The sequence below is a fragment of the Canis lupus genome, chromosome 12, assembly GCF_011100685.1.
Source record: "Canis lupus familiaris isolate Mischka breed German Shepherd chromosome 12, alternate assembly UU_Cfam_GSD_1.0, whole genome shotgun sequence".
NCBI lineage: Eukaryota > Metazoa > Chordata > Mammalia > Carnivora > Canidae > Canis > Canis lupus.
This window is the reverse complement of record NC_049233.1, coordinates 3,309,759-3,327,766: the sequence shown is the minus strand read 5'-3', so window position 1 is coordinate 3,327,766 and position 18,008 is coordinate 3,309,759. Positions and strand designations below refer to the sequence as shown.

Here is an 18,008-nt window from a genome sequence, read left to right as displayed (position 1 = left end):
TGTGGGGGGCTGGCTTATGAGAAAGTGCAGGTTTGCAGAATTTCCATGGGGTACTATTAAAAGGGCCTTCCCCTGCCATAGACATCCATGTAGTCATGCAACAAACACCAAGTGGCAAAAAAAAGCACAGGGGACTCTGAATCTGGATTCTTTGAATCTTGGCCCTGCCATTTTAATCACTGTGACCTTGGGCTCATTGTTTCACCTCAGTCTTCCCACCTGTAGAATAGGATGATATCACACCAGCCTCAATGGTGTTGTGAGATTTTATTTTATTTTATTTTATTTTTTATTTATGATAGGCACACAGTGAGAGAGAGAGAGAGGCAGAGACACAGGCAGAGGGAGAAGCAGGCTCCATGCACCGGGAGCCTGACGTGGGATTCGATCCCGGGTCTCCAGGATCGCGCCCTGGGCCAAAGGCAGGCGCTAAACCGCTGCGCCACCCAGGGATCCCTGTTGTGAGATTTTAAAAAGCTGATCCGTAGGATGTCTGGCTGTTATTTTTTACATAACAAGCACCTTCCACACTCCAGATACTGTTGAGGCCAGGGGTAAGCAAATTTTCTCTAGAAGACCCAAATAAGGGGTCAGTGGGTGGTTCAGCAGTTGAGCATCTGCCTTTGGCTCAGGCTGGGATCCCAAGTCTTGGGATCAAGTCTCACATCCGGCTCCCCGCAGGGAGCCTACTTCTCCCTCTGCCTGTGTCTCTGTCTCTCTCATGAATGAATGAATGAATGAATGAATGAATATATATATATATATTTTTTTTAAGTCCCAAATAATAAGTATTTTCAGCTTTGTGGGTCTTAATGTTTCGGTCCAACTATTCAACTCCCTTGCTTGTAGCCCAGAAGCAGCCGCAGACAACAAACAAATGAATGAGAGTGGCCATATTCCAATGAACTTTGTTTATGGCCACAAGAATTTGAATGTCTTCTAAATTCACATGTCACCAAATATTCTTCTCTTTCTAATTTTTTAAATTATTAAAAAATGTATAAACAACTCTTAGCTCACAAGCTGGATTTGGTCCCTGGTCTATGTGTTAGAGGTACAGATATCGACCCTTTTCCCTCCCACGCCTGCCCCTAGAAATCCGTGGTGCAGATGGAGCCTCCTGGAGCCTGGGAAGGCAGTGGGCTCCTTCACAGCCCTCACACCACCTTGTCCCCACCAAGGTCTGTGACGACATCTTAAAAGCCACTCTTGCAACCTGGGGCAGAGTGGGGATGGCATCTCAGTTCCAAGTCCCGGCATTTCAGGCTCTAATTCCTCTGAGATAAATCTCAAAGACTGCAGAGACCCAGGGCACATGCCCAACAACAGTTGGCGGTCCAGAGTGCTGGGGGAGCTTTGACCTGGTGTTGGAGTGGAATGCAGAGACCCTGCTGGCAAGAAGCCTTGATGAGCAGGGTATTTAGAGGTTATGTGGGTTGGGTTTGAAGCACTGCAAACATTTGTTTTTTTTTTCTGAAAGAAAAGCCACAGCCGACTGAAGGACTGACAGGGGAGGGGTTCCTGGACCAGAAGCAGTCCCCACCTGGATGTCTGGAGCAGCCTCTGTGAAAGGTGCTAATGGCCAGCAAGGTTCACCTGGGGAAATAGCCTCTGCTAGCCCAGACCCTCTGGACCTCGCGGTCTGTCTGAGACACCTCCCAGCCTCCATTCACCTTGCCCCCGTGACTGTACCCTAGTATAGTCACTGCGTGACCTTCCAGCATGACACAATTATCATGAAAAGCCCCTTCCAGGCACCATGAGGGCCCCAATTTCTCCCCTCATTAAACCCCCCACATTCAGACCCTGGAACGACCCTCTCCCAACCCACACAGGGGACTTCCAGGGATGGCCCCACCCTGTGCCATCCTTTGCACATCTGTATGTGCCCTGCATCCCAGAAGCCCCCACTCCCACCCACTGCCACATTTGGCCATATCCAGCCTTGACTCTTGTGTAAAGAGACCTTGGGAGTGCCTGGTTGGCTCAGTTGGTAGAGCATGCAACTCTCAGGGTAGTGAATTTGAGACCCACATAGTGGTTGGAACTTACTTTAAAAAAAAGAGAAAGAGTGATCTTGCAGTTGAGTCACAGAGGAGCTATTTAATTGTGCCTCAGTTTCCTTATCTGTAAAATGGGAGATACAGGAGCACCAGTGTCATGGCACTGTTGAGGCTTAATTAGAACATGCATGTCAAGCATTCCCTGAGTGGTGCCAGAGACACAACCATGTTCCAGAAATGGCACTGGCCGGCTGCAGCTGCAAGCCCTGCCTGACTCCTGATTACATTCACCCCTTCCCTCTTTATTTTTTTTAATATTTTACTTATTTATTCATGAGAGACACGGAAAGAGAGGCAGAGACATAGGCAGAGGGAGAAGCAGACTCCATGCAGGGAACCCAATGCAGGACTTGATCCCAGGACCTTGGGATTTCGACCTGAGCCAAAGGCAGATGCTCATCCACTGAGCAACCCAGGCGTCCCACCCCTTCCCTCTTAAAATTTTTCAGTTGGTCATTTGAATTACGCAATACCATGAGATGTTCCCAGATTGGCGGCTCCTCTTCCCCATTGGGCTACAAACCCATAAACCTTCTGTCTCACACACCTTACACTGTTCCTTGGCTCCCACAGAGCCTCTGGTGCTCCACAGCCTTGAGTCTGGACTGCATTTTCTTTTCAGTAGTTGATTGAAACTACCACACACCCCTGAGCCCTTTCTTTCTTTTGTGAGGGGCTTTAGGGTGGGGGTGAGGGTGAAGACAAGCTATCTTTCTAATACAGCACTCTCCCTGACATGCTAACTGAGAACCTGATCACTAAAGAGCTGGTCCAGAGCCGCTCAACAACATCATATATTTAAGTAACAAAAAAGAAAGGGCTTTTGTTAAAATGACCCTCTGAGTGGCAGCTGAGTTCTAAGTGGCCCACAAAGTGCCATCTGGGTGGGAGTTGGCCTCCACCAAACCTGGACTGTTGTCCGAGGCAGAGGCCTTCCAGGAAAGCCCCAGAAGTCCACGGCGTGGCAGGTCCTGCCCGTTGTTTCCATGAGCTTCAAGAATCCAGGCTCTCCACCCAAAGCCCCCAAGGGGTGGCCAAAGGTTAACGGGCTCCTAAGGGAGGGCCCGAGGGCCCATCAGACCAGCCAGTCACCAGATATAAAGACCGGTCAGATCTGCCAGAGAGCAGAGGACAGCAGAGATCACCTCCGCCAGCCCTGCTCCGACGTGCTGCTGTGAGTAGCCACAGAAGGGGGTGAGGGGGCGGTTAGCATAAGACCCAGGACAGAACAGTGATGTGACCAGAGCCAGCCCAGCCCAGTCCAGAGATCACATCTATGCCCCTCAGCCACCTTCAAATACTTAGCTAGGCTAAGGCTGAAAGTGCTGAGCTGATTTCCAGAGGAGCAGGTTAAAGCCACACAGAGTGTGAGCAAAAGCAGGACTTCCCTGGGCACAGAAGCTGGATGGAGGAGCGGTGGGTACAATTCTGGCAAAGGAGAGGCTGTCTGGGGTGCATGGTGCCATTGACTACAGGCCAGGAACCCAAGCCAGAGCCCAGCATGGACACAGGACCCTATTCGGCACGGAGGCTTCTCTCTGGAAAGTTAGCAGTTAAGCTGGTGCCTAGGGAGCCTGTGCTACTGTGGGAGAGGAGGGAGGGGGCAGGCGCCCCCCCATCCAGAGCTGATGGCTTGAAGGCTGGAGCCCCATCCCTGGAGATAGAAAAGGAAGTCAGTATCTCATCGTACAGTGAAAAGCTCTCCCACTCTGAGCTCCCAGGCACACAAATGAATGTAGGTGACATGCCAACTGCCAGTTGGATCAAGAAAATGAGCAGCAATTGGATTTTGCCTTTTTTTTATTTAAAGTTTTTATTGATTCTTATGAAGTGAATTAAATCTGAACATCAGAATGAAAAGGGCTCTATAGCATCTCCATGAAGGAAATGGGATGCCATAAATGTGACACATCCATCTCCACTGGGAGGGAAATCGGGGCCCCACAGACTCCACAAGGAAAAGACAGGAACAGGAGGGGGAATCATGATCGGGAGCCCTCCACTCCGCCCATCCTCTGTTCTGTTCCAGATCCTCCTGGGCTCCTGGACAGGGTCTTGGCTTCCCGAGAGGTGGTCTTCAGAGGGAGGGCAGTCTTCTGACCTTACTAGGAAATCATATGTAGCTGGCATGAGAAGCTTTGGCTGTCATGCTCTCATATGCTTTCTCATGGAGTATTAGCCAGATGGAGAGAAAAAGTAGGATGGGGATGGAAGGATCGAAAGAAGGCAAAGGGAGGGGACTTAGGGAGGTGCTTAGTAGAGGTGGCTTCAGATGACCCAGGAGAAGGGTCTCAGAGGAGAGGCCGATTGCAAGCCCACAGCCTTGGAAGATTCTCTCCACAGGGGTAACTGGGGTTGGACCTATGAGAAGCTTGGAGGCTAGTCCAGGGCAGGACCCTCTCCTATTAACAGAATCCAGGCTGCCCCATGGCTGTGGGAGCCCCGAGCTGACTCCTCTGAAGCTCTTCCTCTGCAACCTTTTAGTCACCCCACTCCTGCCACGGCAGGGCTGCCCCTGGCCTCCCCTCCTTGCTCTGGTGCCTGGCCCTGCGCTCAGCAGCCCACTCGCCACAGGAATGTGGGTGCTCCAATAGTATTCAACAGGCTGCCCCAGCCATGCCCTTCCCCGCCTTCTGCGTGCAGAGGCAATGCAGAGTGGGGTGCAGGGCCGAGCAGCAGGCCTCAGAAGGCCAGACTTCCAGCCCCTACCATCTCTGAATGAGTCCCCTTCGCCTGTCTAGGTCTCCTCCCCTCCCCAGATTGCACCTGCTCCCAGGTGAGGGCAAGGATGGTGTGGGACAGGGCTTGGAAGAGGACTCCATGCACCAGGGTAAGGAATCAACTGAGACAGGCACCCAGTGGGCAGTACCCTCCTCCCCCAACCCCCACCACAGGACCATCCTGACCAGCCCAAATTCGGCCCAACTGAGCCTATTTTTTAAGCTTTTGCACTCCTGGGGTCACCACCCCCTTCTGTTCCCCGGCAGGGGTCCACAGCCCACCTTTCTATCCACATTCCAGACATTCCCACTTCCTGAGACACAGGAGGCCCCATGCATGCACGCAGGCACCCCCAGCACTGGTGGCATTCTCAGCTGTGCAGGGAGTGGGCGCAGGGAAAGGATGCACTCCCTCTTTCTAGACCAACATGCAGCTAGCTGGAGCTCAGGAGAATCTTGTTCCAGACCCAGGGCTGGCCCCCATAGGGGTAGAGACCCTGCTTCCAGCTCTTGGGTGCTGTTTCCTCCTGGAACTTTCCATTTGACTCTGCCTCCATCTGGGGAGAAGTTTCCAGCCCCTTTCTTTCCAGACCCAGTGTCCTTATCTGGTGCTCTCGGGGACAGCCAGGGTCATCTGAGCCTGCGTCCATCTCTTTTGTCATCCCGATCAGCCCAGGGAGCAGAAGGGCTCAATTGGGGCACAATTCTGTGGATAATCTAGTCTTTCTTCTGAAACATGGAGTCCTTCCCACTTCAGGAGCCCTGCTGGCCTTGGAAGACCTGACCTGTAACAAAGAGGGGGCCCAACATGTAGAACACTTCTCACCCAGCCAGTGGCAGGGCCCAGGCCGCCTCTCCCGGGTGCTCGCTCACCTCCCCTGGCTCTGGCACAGAAGGGGCTCTGAACTCCAGTAAAGCCCCGCAGCCTATCCACATCAGGAGAGGCTCGGCGGCTCGCTCCAGGTCACAGCTGCAGGCAGGGTGTGCACCTGAACCCAATGACGGAGCTTCTTGTCACTGTCCAGCCCTAGGATGGTGTCCCGAAAGGCCGTGGCTGCTCTGCTGGTGGTGCACGTGGCTGCCATGCTGGCCTCCCAGACAGAAGCCTTCGTTCCCATCTTCACCCACAGTGAGCTCCAGAAGATTCGGGTAGGAAATCCCCCAGGCTGCCTGGTTCCCCCGTGTAGCCCAGGTGACTCAGAACCTTATTCAGCACTGAGGTGGCCTCAGTCTAAGGGACAAGTGTCCCTTCGATAAGCCCACATTTAATCAGCTATGCCAGCCATGTTGAGGACAGCATGGAAGACCTGGACCCAAGCTCACCCCAAACTCCAGCTGCCGCTCCTCTACCTTCACTCCTCCCTAACACCACTCAAAAGTGACAGCGGCTCCCACAAGCGACACCTTTTCCCACCCCTGCCTGGCCTTCGGGAGAGATTTTCAATTAACAAACCAATAAACATTTGCTGAGCATCTCTGCAGTACAAAGGGCCACCCTGGGTGAGAGGCCAGGCATACAAGGAGATCTGAGGAACCTCTGTCTTCAAGGAGGAGGCTTAGGAGCCAAGGTACAAACATATGAAAAATTCACTAAGATAGAAAACAAGGAAGATGGCACGAGACAGGACATGATTAATTGCCCAGCAAGCGCCACTGATGGTGAGTGCTGAGCTCCATGGAGGGCGAGGTCTTCACGGGCTGGCATGGGTCAGAAGCCTACAGGGGAAGGGTGAGCCGAGCTGGGGGTCTTCAGAGAGAAGGAGGGGATGCTGTGGGAGCAAATGCCCAGAGTGGGAAAGAAGATGCTGCTCGTGGAAGGCTCACCCGAGCTGCTGTCACTTAAGAACCCAGAAGAAAACAGGGCAGGCTTAACAGAACCCAGGCAGTGGGGCCTCCGGAAAAGTGGGCCGCCAGACCTGGCTCCTCGTGCCCTTTACTTTAGATGTCAAGGGGTTCTGAGTATCTTGTGCAGTCATTCGTTTCTCTCTAACCCAAGGAGATGATGAAATGGGACTTCCACATCCCTCCAGTCTGAGATCAAGGCTCTAATAGGGACAGAGAGACATGAATCGGTTCTCTGGTTGGTCACGTGGCCTCTGGACCCACATGCTCTGTCTGGGGCAGGCTGCCACAGGCCCAGTGGCCCGGGTCCTTTGCAGAGCCAAGGCTGGCCCCAGCCCCCCTTCTTCAGGGGTACCCATGGAAATCCAGAAGAGATGCGGCAGGCTCCCTAAACACACTTTCTCCACCACTGGCTTCCTCCCCAGAAGAGACAGCTGATTGCTCTAGAATCACCATGTCTCAGGCAAGGCCTGGAGCTGAATCCCAAGGGTGCCATTAAAGAAACCAAAGGACTGAGGTGCCTCTGATTTCAGTGCCCTGGGACCCGGCAAGCAGGACGCCACATAAGATTTGGGGCTGGGCAGAAACAGTCAAACTCGATAGAACATAAACTAGCAAAATGGCAACCAAAGGACACTTTGCATTAATCCGCCCTCTGGTTTTGCGCCTCATAATTGCCAAGCACCAGGATTTTTATGAAGAAGCTGCAAACTCCTTCCACCATAATTCATCTCCCTGTCTCGCCTCTTATAAATCACCTCCCAGAGACTCCGGTTTCTGGGCCACCCCATGGTGCCCTCGCAGGCTAGGCTGTCTTGCCACTGCTTTTATAGGCTCTCTGCTAAGAAAAACATATTTCCACACTTAATATGTATGAAGGGCAACCATTATTTTCAATATTTTAACTTAATTAACAGTAACAATCTGGGTGCAGTGTTTGAGCGACAAAGGAATGGAATCTTCTGCGAGTTGATCTGTTGGTGGATGGTTCTGTGAGCCTTTGGGTTTGGGGGACCCCTTGTGTAGAGGCACCTGGGGAGGAGGGATTCTTTTGGCCTGTGGGAAGCCAGGCTGCTTGGCACCCTGGGCACAGACAGGCAGCGGAGAGACCTTGGTTTTGTGCGACTTTGTGCTCTGCCCTTAGGAAAAGGAGCGCAACAAAGGGCAAAAGAAGTCCTTGATCTTACAGAAGAAGTCTGAGGAAGTGGGGCCTCTGGACTCTGTGGAGCCCACAGAGGAAGAAGAAAACCAAGTTATCAAGGTGAGCAGGCAGGGGGGCGATGCAGAGAAACCTCGCTGGGGAATGGCTCCCCCGGCCAGCCACAGATTATGCTAGGATACGGCAGCGAACTAGACATTCTGGCAACAAGCTCCATCCTAGAAGAAAGGGAGACAGACACCAACAATGAGACAAGGAACCATTTCAGGCACCACATAGGAGGTAGGATAGAGCATGATGGGATGGGCCTCGGGGCCATTCCTTTGGCTGGGGGAGGGGTCGGGGAAGGCCTTTCAGAAGAGGTGACACTTATTTGATTTGAAACCAGAATGATGAGAAGGAGCCTCTCATACAAAGAGCTAAAGAGCTAGAGCAAGAACATTCCAGAAGGAAGGAAAGGTGAGTGCAAAGGCCCTGCTCAGGAAGCACACTGAAGGTGCAAGGTCCTCGAGGCGAGGGTGCACCGGGAGAGAACAAGAGGTTGGCAGGGCCTGGTGTCCAGGCTAGATGTCTGGAAGGTCACCTGGGGTTCAAAGCAGGGAAGTCACCGGATCTGACTTTGAAAGATCCTGGACAGCACAAGTGGAGGCAGGAGATCAGTCAGGATGCAGCTGTCGTCCTCAGGGGACAGATGACGAGGGTGCCAGTTCCTCCCCCTAGCAAGGAACCTAGGAGACAACTACAGGGTCAGCCCCCAGCCCCCGGGTCAGTGCTGAGTGCTGATAGCACAGATTGCAGCGGTCAGAGTGAGCCTTGAGTTTGTCCAGGGCACCTCTTTAATTTCACAAACTCACTTATTCAGGCGACAAATAGTTCCCAAGCTCTAAGTGCAAAGCATGGTTCTGGGCCCTGGGAATAAAGTGGTGAACAAAACAGGTAAATCCTCCAAGCTCGTGGAGCTCACACTCGAGTGGGGGACCGGAAACGAGATACCAGAAGGACCGGCAACAGACTACACACAGGATAAATAAGCAACCTTCACGGTGTGGCCAGTAGTGCCATGGAAGAGAGTAAAGCAGAGAATGGAGATGGATGAGTTGTGATTTAAATAGGGTGGTCAGAGCAGGCTTCATGAGTGCATGGCATTAGCACAGAGGCCTGGAGACAGTGAGGCACTGAACCATAAAAATGTCTGGGGGAAGAGCATTCCAGGCAGCAGGAACAGCCAGGGCAAAGGCCCTGAGGCAGGGGTAGACCTGGTGCATCCCAGGAACAGTGAGGAAGGAACAGTGAGGAGGTTGGAGTGGCTGGAGCAGAGGGAGTCAGAAAAAGTGGGAGGTGAGACCAGACAGTGGACTCTGTAGGCTATTGTTTGGACTTTGCGTTCATTCTGCTGACGTGGGAGCCATTGAGGGCTTTGGAGCAGAGAAGGGACATGATCAGATTTATATTTTAAAAGAGTTTCCCCAGGGGCATCTGATCTGGGTGGCTCAGTCGGTTAAGCATCTGACTCTTGATCTCAGCTCAGGTCTTGATCTCAGGGTGGTGAGTTCAAGCCCCACATTGGGCTCCATGCTGGTCATGGAGCCTACTTTACGGAGAAAAAAAAAGGTCTCGCTAGCTTCTGTGTTGAGAACAGCCTGAAGGGGCAAAGGCAGGATTAGGGGGACCCCTAAGGAGCTGCTGCAGCATCCAACAGCCCAGGGTGGTCATGGTGGAGGCAGAGCAGAGTGGTCAGGTTCCGGAAATATTTTAGAGTTAGAGGCCCTCAGGGTTTGCTATGAATTTAGGCTATAGAGAAAAAGAAAAGAAACATGGACTTCATGGGCCAGAAGACCTAGAAGGATGGATTTGCCACTCATGGAGACAGTTAACCCTACGATTGGCCACAGGAGGCCGGGAGGAAGGTCGAGTGGAACAGGATCTGTGAACTGTAAGATGCCTCCAGGTGGAGGCATGGGACGGGCAGGTGGACATAGGAGAGCTCAGGGCTGGACACATCCACGTGGGAGGCATCAGCAATTTGCTGGAATTTCAAGCCAGGACTGGGTGAGATCCTAGAAGAGGTGAGTGTGGATGGAGAAGGAAGGCGCTGCTGGACCTGAGCGGGGGACACTCCCAGGGGCCTGGGAGGTGGGGAGACTGATAAGTAGAGTGAGTGAGGGCCTCGCCAAGGTCACACAGTAGTCAGGGTGAAACTGAGCTGCTGCACTCCAGGTCCTCCGCCTCCCGCCAGCCACCGGCCACGGATCCTTCCACCCTGGCCGGTTGTCACAGCCTGTGACCACAAACAGGGAGGTCAATCACGGCCCAGAGAGGGACCTCGGGGCTGTCACCACACCGGGCGACGGGGTTAGGGCAGTGTGCCTTCCTCTCCCACATGCTCCTTGGGCTCTCAGGAGGAACTGGGAGTGACTGGTTCAGGTGGCAAAGGGGAGCTCAGTCGGAGCTGCCCAATGCCGGCACCCCTGGCAGTGTAAGGCACGAGTTACATCCTGTGGGACATCTTGGGGAGGCTGTTCCCAGCTGCCTAGACCAGGACACATGGGTCAGGAGGTCCTTTCTGGATCATTCTGTCCAGCCTCCTGACTTTAAGGACACTGATGTCGGAGAGAAAGGCGTAGCACGGCAAGGGGATGGCGTGGGTCGGGCTGGAGCCGGACCCACAGTGACCTTCCCTCCGTGTGGCCCTTCGGGAGGCCCCAGCCTGTTTTCCACCGCCAGGGAGCCCCTGGGAAATCCTGCGTACAGCTCTCCAGACAGGCAGGGAGTCCCCGGTCTTCTGTCCGTCTGCCGGCTGGCGTGGGAACCAAGATCACTGAGCCAGGAAGCTCTGGGGTGACGGCAAGATTGGTCAGCACACACACCCCCCCCCCCAGCTGGGCCACACCCACCTCTCTTGGTGGGGAGCCTCTCCTGACGGCTCCTCTGGGGTCTCTATTGTGTCCCCATAGGGCTAGAGAAAGTCTCGCCTGCTGGCTAGAATCAGGCCCCCTGGGATTGACACCTTTTCCCTCTGCCACTTAGCACCTGTGTGGCTTTGAGCAAGTTACTCTACGTCTTTTTCCTCAGCTTCCTCATCTGCGAAACGGAGACCCTAATCGTCCCTACCTCATAGGGTTACTAAGAGGCTTCTTATACATAAAGCTTCCGGAAGGACTCCCAGCTCTAAGGCTCCAGGCGTTGGCTGTCATTATTCAGGCAGAGGGGGAGGGAGAGTTTCCTCCCACCTGAAAAGCCAAGGCATTTCCTGCCCACTGCTCCCCTCCATCCCAGCTTCCCCAGTAGGGAACTTTGTGGATCCTCCTCCCAGCCAAGTCTTGTGCGACTTCCAGATCCAGCCCCCGACCTCGAGTGCAGGGGAGGAGGTGCCACAATTCCCTGGCCGGCCTGGAAGTCCAAGGAGGATCAGGAACAGCGGGGCCACAGCTGAGCAGTCCCTCCCGCCACCTGTAAGGCACCCAGGGGTTAATGGCGCTCTCCGCGTCTCTTCCTCCTTGTTAACTCTACCTTATTTCACAGTTGACTGCTCCTGTGGAAATTGGAATGAAGATGAACTCCAGGCAGCTGGAAAAGTACTGGGCCGCCCTGGAAGAGCTGCTGAGTGAGGTGCTGCTGACCCCCCAGAACGGTACGGGAAGGCAGGGCCCTGCACCTGGGACCTGGCCTCAGCCATCCTGTGTCAATATTCTGGGAGTGCACCTGAGCACGGTGTGCGGATGACGATTTGTTTTTGTGCCTTGCACTTGAGAATATGAAGCTGTCTTCTGGGGAAAGGGACCCGTCTCTGAGGAGAGCCTAATCATTGAGCAATTCCCCAGCCAGGGGCATTTCAAGGTCCTGCCCTGAAGGCTCAGCCCCCTTTCCCAAATGCCCTCTGGCGGAGCAGACCACAACACACCCAACCCTCCCTCTGCTCCAGAAATGTTCGCTCCTTCCCAAAACACTACCAAGGCTGGGCCGTTCCTCTAAAAGAAACTCTGGAACTGGCCAACCACAAAGGTCTGCATTTTCTAAAAGAAACTCTGGAACTGGCCAACCACAAAGGTCTGCATTTTCTTGATCTGTTTTACAGATGCAAGTCCTGAGCTCCACTTGGCCCTCGCCCAGGTCAAGGTCTGCCCAAGTAACTTGGGTCAAGCTAGGACTTGTCTCACAAACAGCCACTGATTACTTCTCCTAGTCTCCAGGAGGGGAGGAGAGAGGGGGGGAGAAAGTGTTCAAGGTGGAAGAACGAGGTTAAATGACTTGCCCCAGGCTACAGAGAAACCTAGTTGCAGAGCTTCCAGATGCCTGACCAATCCCCCCACTCCCCTCACCCCTCCCACCTCGGGCCCCTTCTCCCTTTGGTCAGCAGGCAGGTTTAGAAGTCAGTTTCATAAGTGGAACTGCTGTCACTGAGCTGCAAACCTCCTCTTCTTTTCCCCAGCAGACAAGTGACAACCTGCTTCTCCAGCGGCAGAAAAGGTGGATGACACCAGGAGCCTGCTTCCCATCCGAGGCAGGCCCCAAAATCTGCATGCCCGACAGCCAGGCTCCGAAGGAAAATATTCTCTCCCAAGCAAGCCCCCCTCCAGCAAATAAAGCAGGAAATATACAGAAATGACTCTTTTTATTTAATATTTTAATTTTTAAAGGTCAGCTTTAAGTCACTCCATAAAGGGGGGCGGAAATAAAGCTCAGAGGGAGTTGGCCATAAATGGCGGTACATACAGTAGCAAAACATCTGCCTTCGATCAATTCTATGTTCAAATATTAAGTCAGACCCACAGAACTGGAAGATTCGTGCCAATGAGGAAAGAGCAGTTTCTGCCCACACACCAGTCAGTGGCAGAGCAAGGACTGGAATCCAGGTCTCCTGAATCCTGGTCTACTTTCTGTTTATTGGCAAGCTCGAGGTCTAATGGGCTAGACCTTGTCAGTCTTCTGCACTCAACCCCTTGCCAAGTAACTTCCAGCTAGCCCTTTAACCTCAATGAGCCTTTGTAAAAGCAAGGTGGTAATGCGTGCCCTGAGATTGGGGGGGGGGGGGGACAGGCACCAGCACATCACTATCATTATTATCATCATCTTGTGACTAGACGCTCCAGCATCCACAGCAAAATTCCACAGCCAACCCACTTATTTCTGCCTTCTAAACAAAACTGGATGAGAAATTTCATTCTAATTTAATTTTACATTAATGAATGTTCATTTATTTATAAACTGGGGCCTTAGAGGAACCACAGCTCCCTCTATCCATAGGTTACCAGCAACTAGACATGCTGCCCCTTTCACATTTCCACCCACCCCAGCCATTTTGAGAGCTTAGCCACAGATCATAGTTATCAGGACAAGATAACTCTGACCCTTAGAAAGGATGCTCCTTTGGGGGCTCTGAATGCTCCTGAGGGACACCCAAACCTTACATGGGACCCAGACCCTTCGTGCTGCACAGTCACACGATTTCCTGTGTACGTACTGATCAGCTCAAGGGCAGGGGCAGGTTCCTGGGAAATGCTGCCAAGGCACCCTGTAATAAACGGAGAGAGGGCTGCACAGGGCAGGGGAGGAGCAAGGAGGAAGAAATGCAGGAGAATCTACAAAGTACATGGTTGGGAAGAACTGATCCAGGACTCCTTGCCCTTCAGAGTTCCACCATGCATGCTATTCACACCATTATCTGGAACCCACTCCAAAACGCAGGCCAACAAAATGCTCCCGGTCTCTGTCTAGGTGGAAAACACAGCTTTTGTGTCTTTACCTCACTCTGCTGGGGTCTGTCCCTACACTGAGACTACCTTCCCCCACCACCAGAGGAGGGGTGCTCCTCTCTCCCTCCACCCCTGCCTCTCTGCTTGCAAGCTTGCTCGGATTCCCCGCCCCCCATACCCCTCACCCCGCTGGGAGGTTTTCCTTAAGATCCTGGGGTTGGATAGCAGCATTGAAATAGGTGCCAAGGAGGAAATGAGGCCCCTAGGTGGTTGTACCCCAGGCAGTCTGCATTTCTGAAAATGGGAATTGGTTCCGCAGCCACAGTACCCAGGTGGCAGGAGGGTGCTGTTCGTCCTGCAGAACAGCCCTGTTCAAAGCTCAGTGCTTGCAGCCAGGTTGTCCGTGACCCTCACCCAGTGGCCTCTGATGTGCTGCTCAGTAATGAGCTGCAACAGGGACCCAGCTGCCACCTGCATCTGTATGCACAGTGCCCCAGCTGCCCGGTTAGATGTGTCGGCTCCTTTCTTCTCTCCTTTTCCTCCTCCTGCCGTTGTTCAATTTCTCACAATCGGCTCAAATAATTCTTTTTCTCTGACGAGTTCCTCCAGTTTCCAGGACAGCAGACTCGATTGCTTACAGGACGGGCACAGCCCTGGAAGAAATTAAAACTGGGGGAGGCTGGGAGGATACTGTGAGCTGAGCCAAGACCAAAATGACCACGTTTTCAAAAAAACAGAAGTAAAGAGAGATCCACTCTTGGCTAAAGCTATCCAAGGCCAGGACCAGGACCCAGCCAGGAGGGGAGAGGGGGCAAGTGCCCAGAGGAACCAGTCAGGTGAAGACACCCACCTTCCTCACATCTTACTGAGGTCTATCCAGCAAAATCTGCAAGAATCTCTCCAGAAAACTGGGCCGTTACAGCGAGTTACAGATTACCCCCTCTTCATCTGGGATGTACTTTACACTTAACAGGACTATGGGTAATTAGAGGGCAACCTGAACCCAGCTTCACAAGATGGAGATGATGAGGTATTTTCTCAGTAACTGCATCGGTATGATTTTATAATTACCAAGCTATGAGGATTTGCCATGAAATTGAATAGTTAAAAGCAAAGAGTAATTGCCTGATATCTGTACTCTGTAATTTAGTATAATCTAATCATGGACAAAGCCCAAAAGAAAATGTTCTGAAAGCGTTACATTTTTCTTCATACACAATTCGTTATTGACATCAGGGAATGTATTCTAGGCTTCTGAAAGAACTCTTACCCACAGATATCAAAGTGTGGCCAAAAGAATGAGAGTTTTGTTATATTTTCAGCCGATTATGAAAAGCAGCCAACATAACTGCCCATTATACCTGTTCTGGCATTTCCCTGTGACTCTATTTGCCCCTTCGTCTACCTGGAGAGATGAAAGGTGGCTCTCCTCTTCACCAGAGCCCTGAGATGGGGCAGCCAGAAGTTGGGCAGTGCTGGGAACATTCCCAGTCAAAACCTGAGCCTAGATGGCACCTGCTTTGTCCCCTACTTTTCAACCACACTCTCCCAGTGCCCCCACCACCGCACAGCATGACACCACTCACAATATGGTTCCAAGGAAGCCCAGAGGGACGCTTGAGGCTGGTGAGAGGGTAGATGGAGGATGAGTCCATGGTCCCCCTGCATATTTAAGGACCTGATAAATGTGTGCAGGGCTTTTTGCAGGAGAAGAAGGAGAATGGAACCCACTAAAAGATTTATGGCTGTTGTTATTATAAGGCTCTGCTGAGACAGAGGGAGGTCAGCAGGACGGCAGGCAGCGTGGCAGCCCTCTGGGAATCCAGAGCCTCCTCCTCCTGGAGGCCCCTCGCTTCTGCTAAATGCGTGGATGTGGTTACTAAGTATATTTGGACATTGCAGCTTGTTTTTCCACTTCTGCCTTTAATAAATCAGGAAGACTGCCCACAGCCCGGCTGCTCACCTTTAAAAAAAACCCACAAGAAAGTGAGGAGAGAGGGGGGCCTGCAGGGCAGCCACTGACTTTGCAATGGTGCCTTTTTCTTTAAAATATGCGTTCCCATACTCAACACAGAAGGCAAAGGCACGTGCCAGGAAGAGCCTCCTGGGCAGCTCCCAAAACGACGCAGGGATACCAAAGAAGCAGCACGGCTCAGCCGGGGCCTGGAAAACATGAGGGTCAGTGAAGAAAGCATGTGGTGGTCATGCAGGGGGAACATGAGCAGCAACAAGCAGGTAAAGTAGTCTTGGCACAGAATGTTGATGGCAGGCCTCAGAGGGACTGTCAATCCACGGAGGAACAGGACTGGGACAGGATGCTCAGGAGGAAAACAGAGATGCCGCAGACTTGAGAAGGACGACTGACTTGTGAGGGGTTTTCTGGTTGACTTTTCTCAATCAGATGGTGAGGCTTCTGCCTGGGGGCAGGCGTGGCAGGGACGCGGGCTGGGAGTCCTGATCTGCAAACGTGCTGTGCCTGGTGGCGGCACTACCCCAAAGGCTCCTTGGACCCAGAGAGACAAATTGAGCATCTGTTAGGAGTCCCATGGAGGCAGAGGGTAGACCACCTGGGGGCAGAAAGCCAGGGCTGCCAACATGATGGGTTCCAGGCTGGAGGGAAGACAGCAGGCTGGACGGGTGGGGGTCATTTGGCCCTAGGTATGTGTAGCAGCAGCAGCGTCCCCAAGCACAAGGCAGGCTGACAAAGCCCACACTGGGGACCACTGCAGGGGGCGGCTCCAGTTCAGTACATATTTTTAAATCATCCTGGGATCCATTGTGATGAAACAGACCGTAACTCTGCGAAATGTCAGAACGTTCACTTTGTTGAAGCGTCAGATTCAAACCCTCTTAGAATACACAGGGCCGGTATTGATGCTGAAAGGCTCATTCCTTATATATTGAACTGCACAGCTGCAAGGAGTTGCACAAATGTTACCAACTCATTTGTCATGCAAACAGCGCTTCAGAAAGAAATAAAATACTATTATGTGGTATATGTGTTAGGCAATCACTATATCAAATTCATGGCATTCCGTGCAAACACAGGCAGAGAAGAGGAAAACACTTGGTGAGAAAAATTGCACCACATGGGAACAGCTAAGTTGGGGGATACGGGGAGGCTAACAATGGAAGCCTGACCGAGCAGAGGCTATAATTTTTCCAGCAACCGTGGCCAGTGTAGGAATACCCCCGTGGTGGTACGGCAAGTGGCAGGGATGCAAACCACCCGCAGAGGGGCCTTGCCCATGACCCAGGGAAGGGAGAGGGGAAAGCAGGGTGGGGGGTGGGCGATGGGCAGGCAAGGGGAGAACCGAATTAGAGGAGTCGCAGTGGACCGGAACCCAAGACGCCAAGGGTGGCCATAAACGTTTGGGATGGGGGTGGGGATGAAGAAGGCCGTGGAAGGCTTACAAACAGGGGAGGGAGGTGGAAGGACCCTGAGCCACAGCTCTGCTCGCACTTGCCTCGGCCCCCAGGCTTCCCTCAGGGGCCTCTCAGCTAAGAGCCGTCCTGTAGGTCCTGTAGTCAGGTGTCCCTGCACTGCCGACGCCGGGAGGGGTTTAGTATAAACACGTGGGAGCACGTACCGGGCCCTGTGCCCAAGCCCTGTTCTAATTCTCGTTTCGGACTTTACTGGCCGGGAGGCCAGAAATGTTCACTGGATGTGATCACACATCTAACAGCGGCGCCCCTGGCGTTTGAGAGGCCCCACCTAAATCCGCAAGTGACAGCGGACGGTCTCGGAGCTCGGCCACCCACCTCCAGGAAGACCCCACCACAGGGCCTCCTCCCAAGGCGGGTGCCGCCCACTCGCCCACTCGCGCCCGGGGCATTGGCTCTGGGGCAGGTGCCTGGGGCGGGGCCCACGGTCCGGAGCTGCGCTGAGCGCCTGGACACAGGCCCGCCGCCCTCCACCTGGGGTCCAGGCCGGGCCTAGTCCATGACCCACAGCCCTCCCCAAGCACAGAAAGATGCAAAGGGGGATCCCTGGGTGGCGCAGCGGTTTGGCGCCTGCCTTTGGCCCAGGGCGCGATCCTGGGGACCCGGGATCGAATCCCACGTCGGGCTCCCGGTGCATGGAGCCTGCTTCTCCCTCTGCCTGTGTCTCTGCCTCTCTCTCTCTCTCTGTGACTATCATAAATAAATTTTTAAAAAATTTAAAAAAAAAAAAAGAAAGATGCAAAGGGTCCGCAGGGGCTCGTCCTTCACCACTAAATCAACACTTTGCTAGGTGTCTACCGCGTGCCCGGGACCGCGCATGGGGAGGAGTATTCGTAAAGAAACACCGATCGGTCTTACAGACAAGGACTGGGCAAGGAGGGGAGGGGAAGGAGAGAAAAAGGAAGAAGAAAAACATTTTTAAAATTCTCGGACCTCCCCAACATGGCGGCATCAAGGGCCGAGTCTGACCTCCCCAACATGGCCGCCACCCGGGAGGGCGCGGACAGACCTTCCCATCATGGCGCGGGGCCCCGCCCGCTCCGCCGCGGCCGCCGGCGGGAGCAGTTCCGGGTGCGGTGCGCGCCGG

General features: G+C 53.3%; 1 protein-coding gene across 1 annotated transcript; it reads left to right on the top strand.

Annotated features, from left to right (window-relative positions):
* The first annotated feature begins 3,205 nt into the window (after positions 1-3,205).
* On the top strand, positions 3,206-12,370 carry MLN (motilin). Its single transcript, NM_001313806.1, is given in 5 exon segments — positions 3,206-3,237; positions 5,809-5,932; positions 7,770-7,886; positions 11,307-11,415; positions 12,217-12,370. Coding segments are annotated over 4 exon segments (351 nt in total). The 5' UTR covers positions 3,206-3,237; positions 5,809-5,815; the 3' UTR covers positions 12,225-12,370.
* The last annotated feature ends 5,638 nt before the right edge of the window (positions 12,371-18,008 follow it).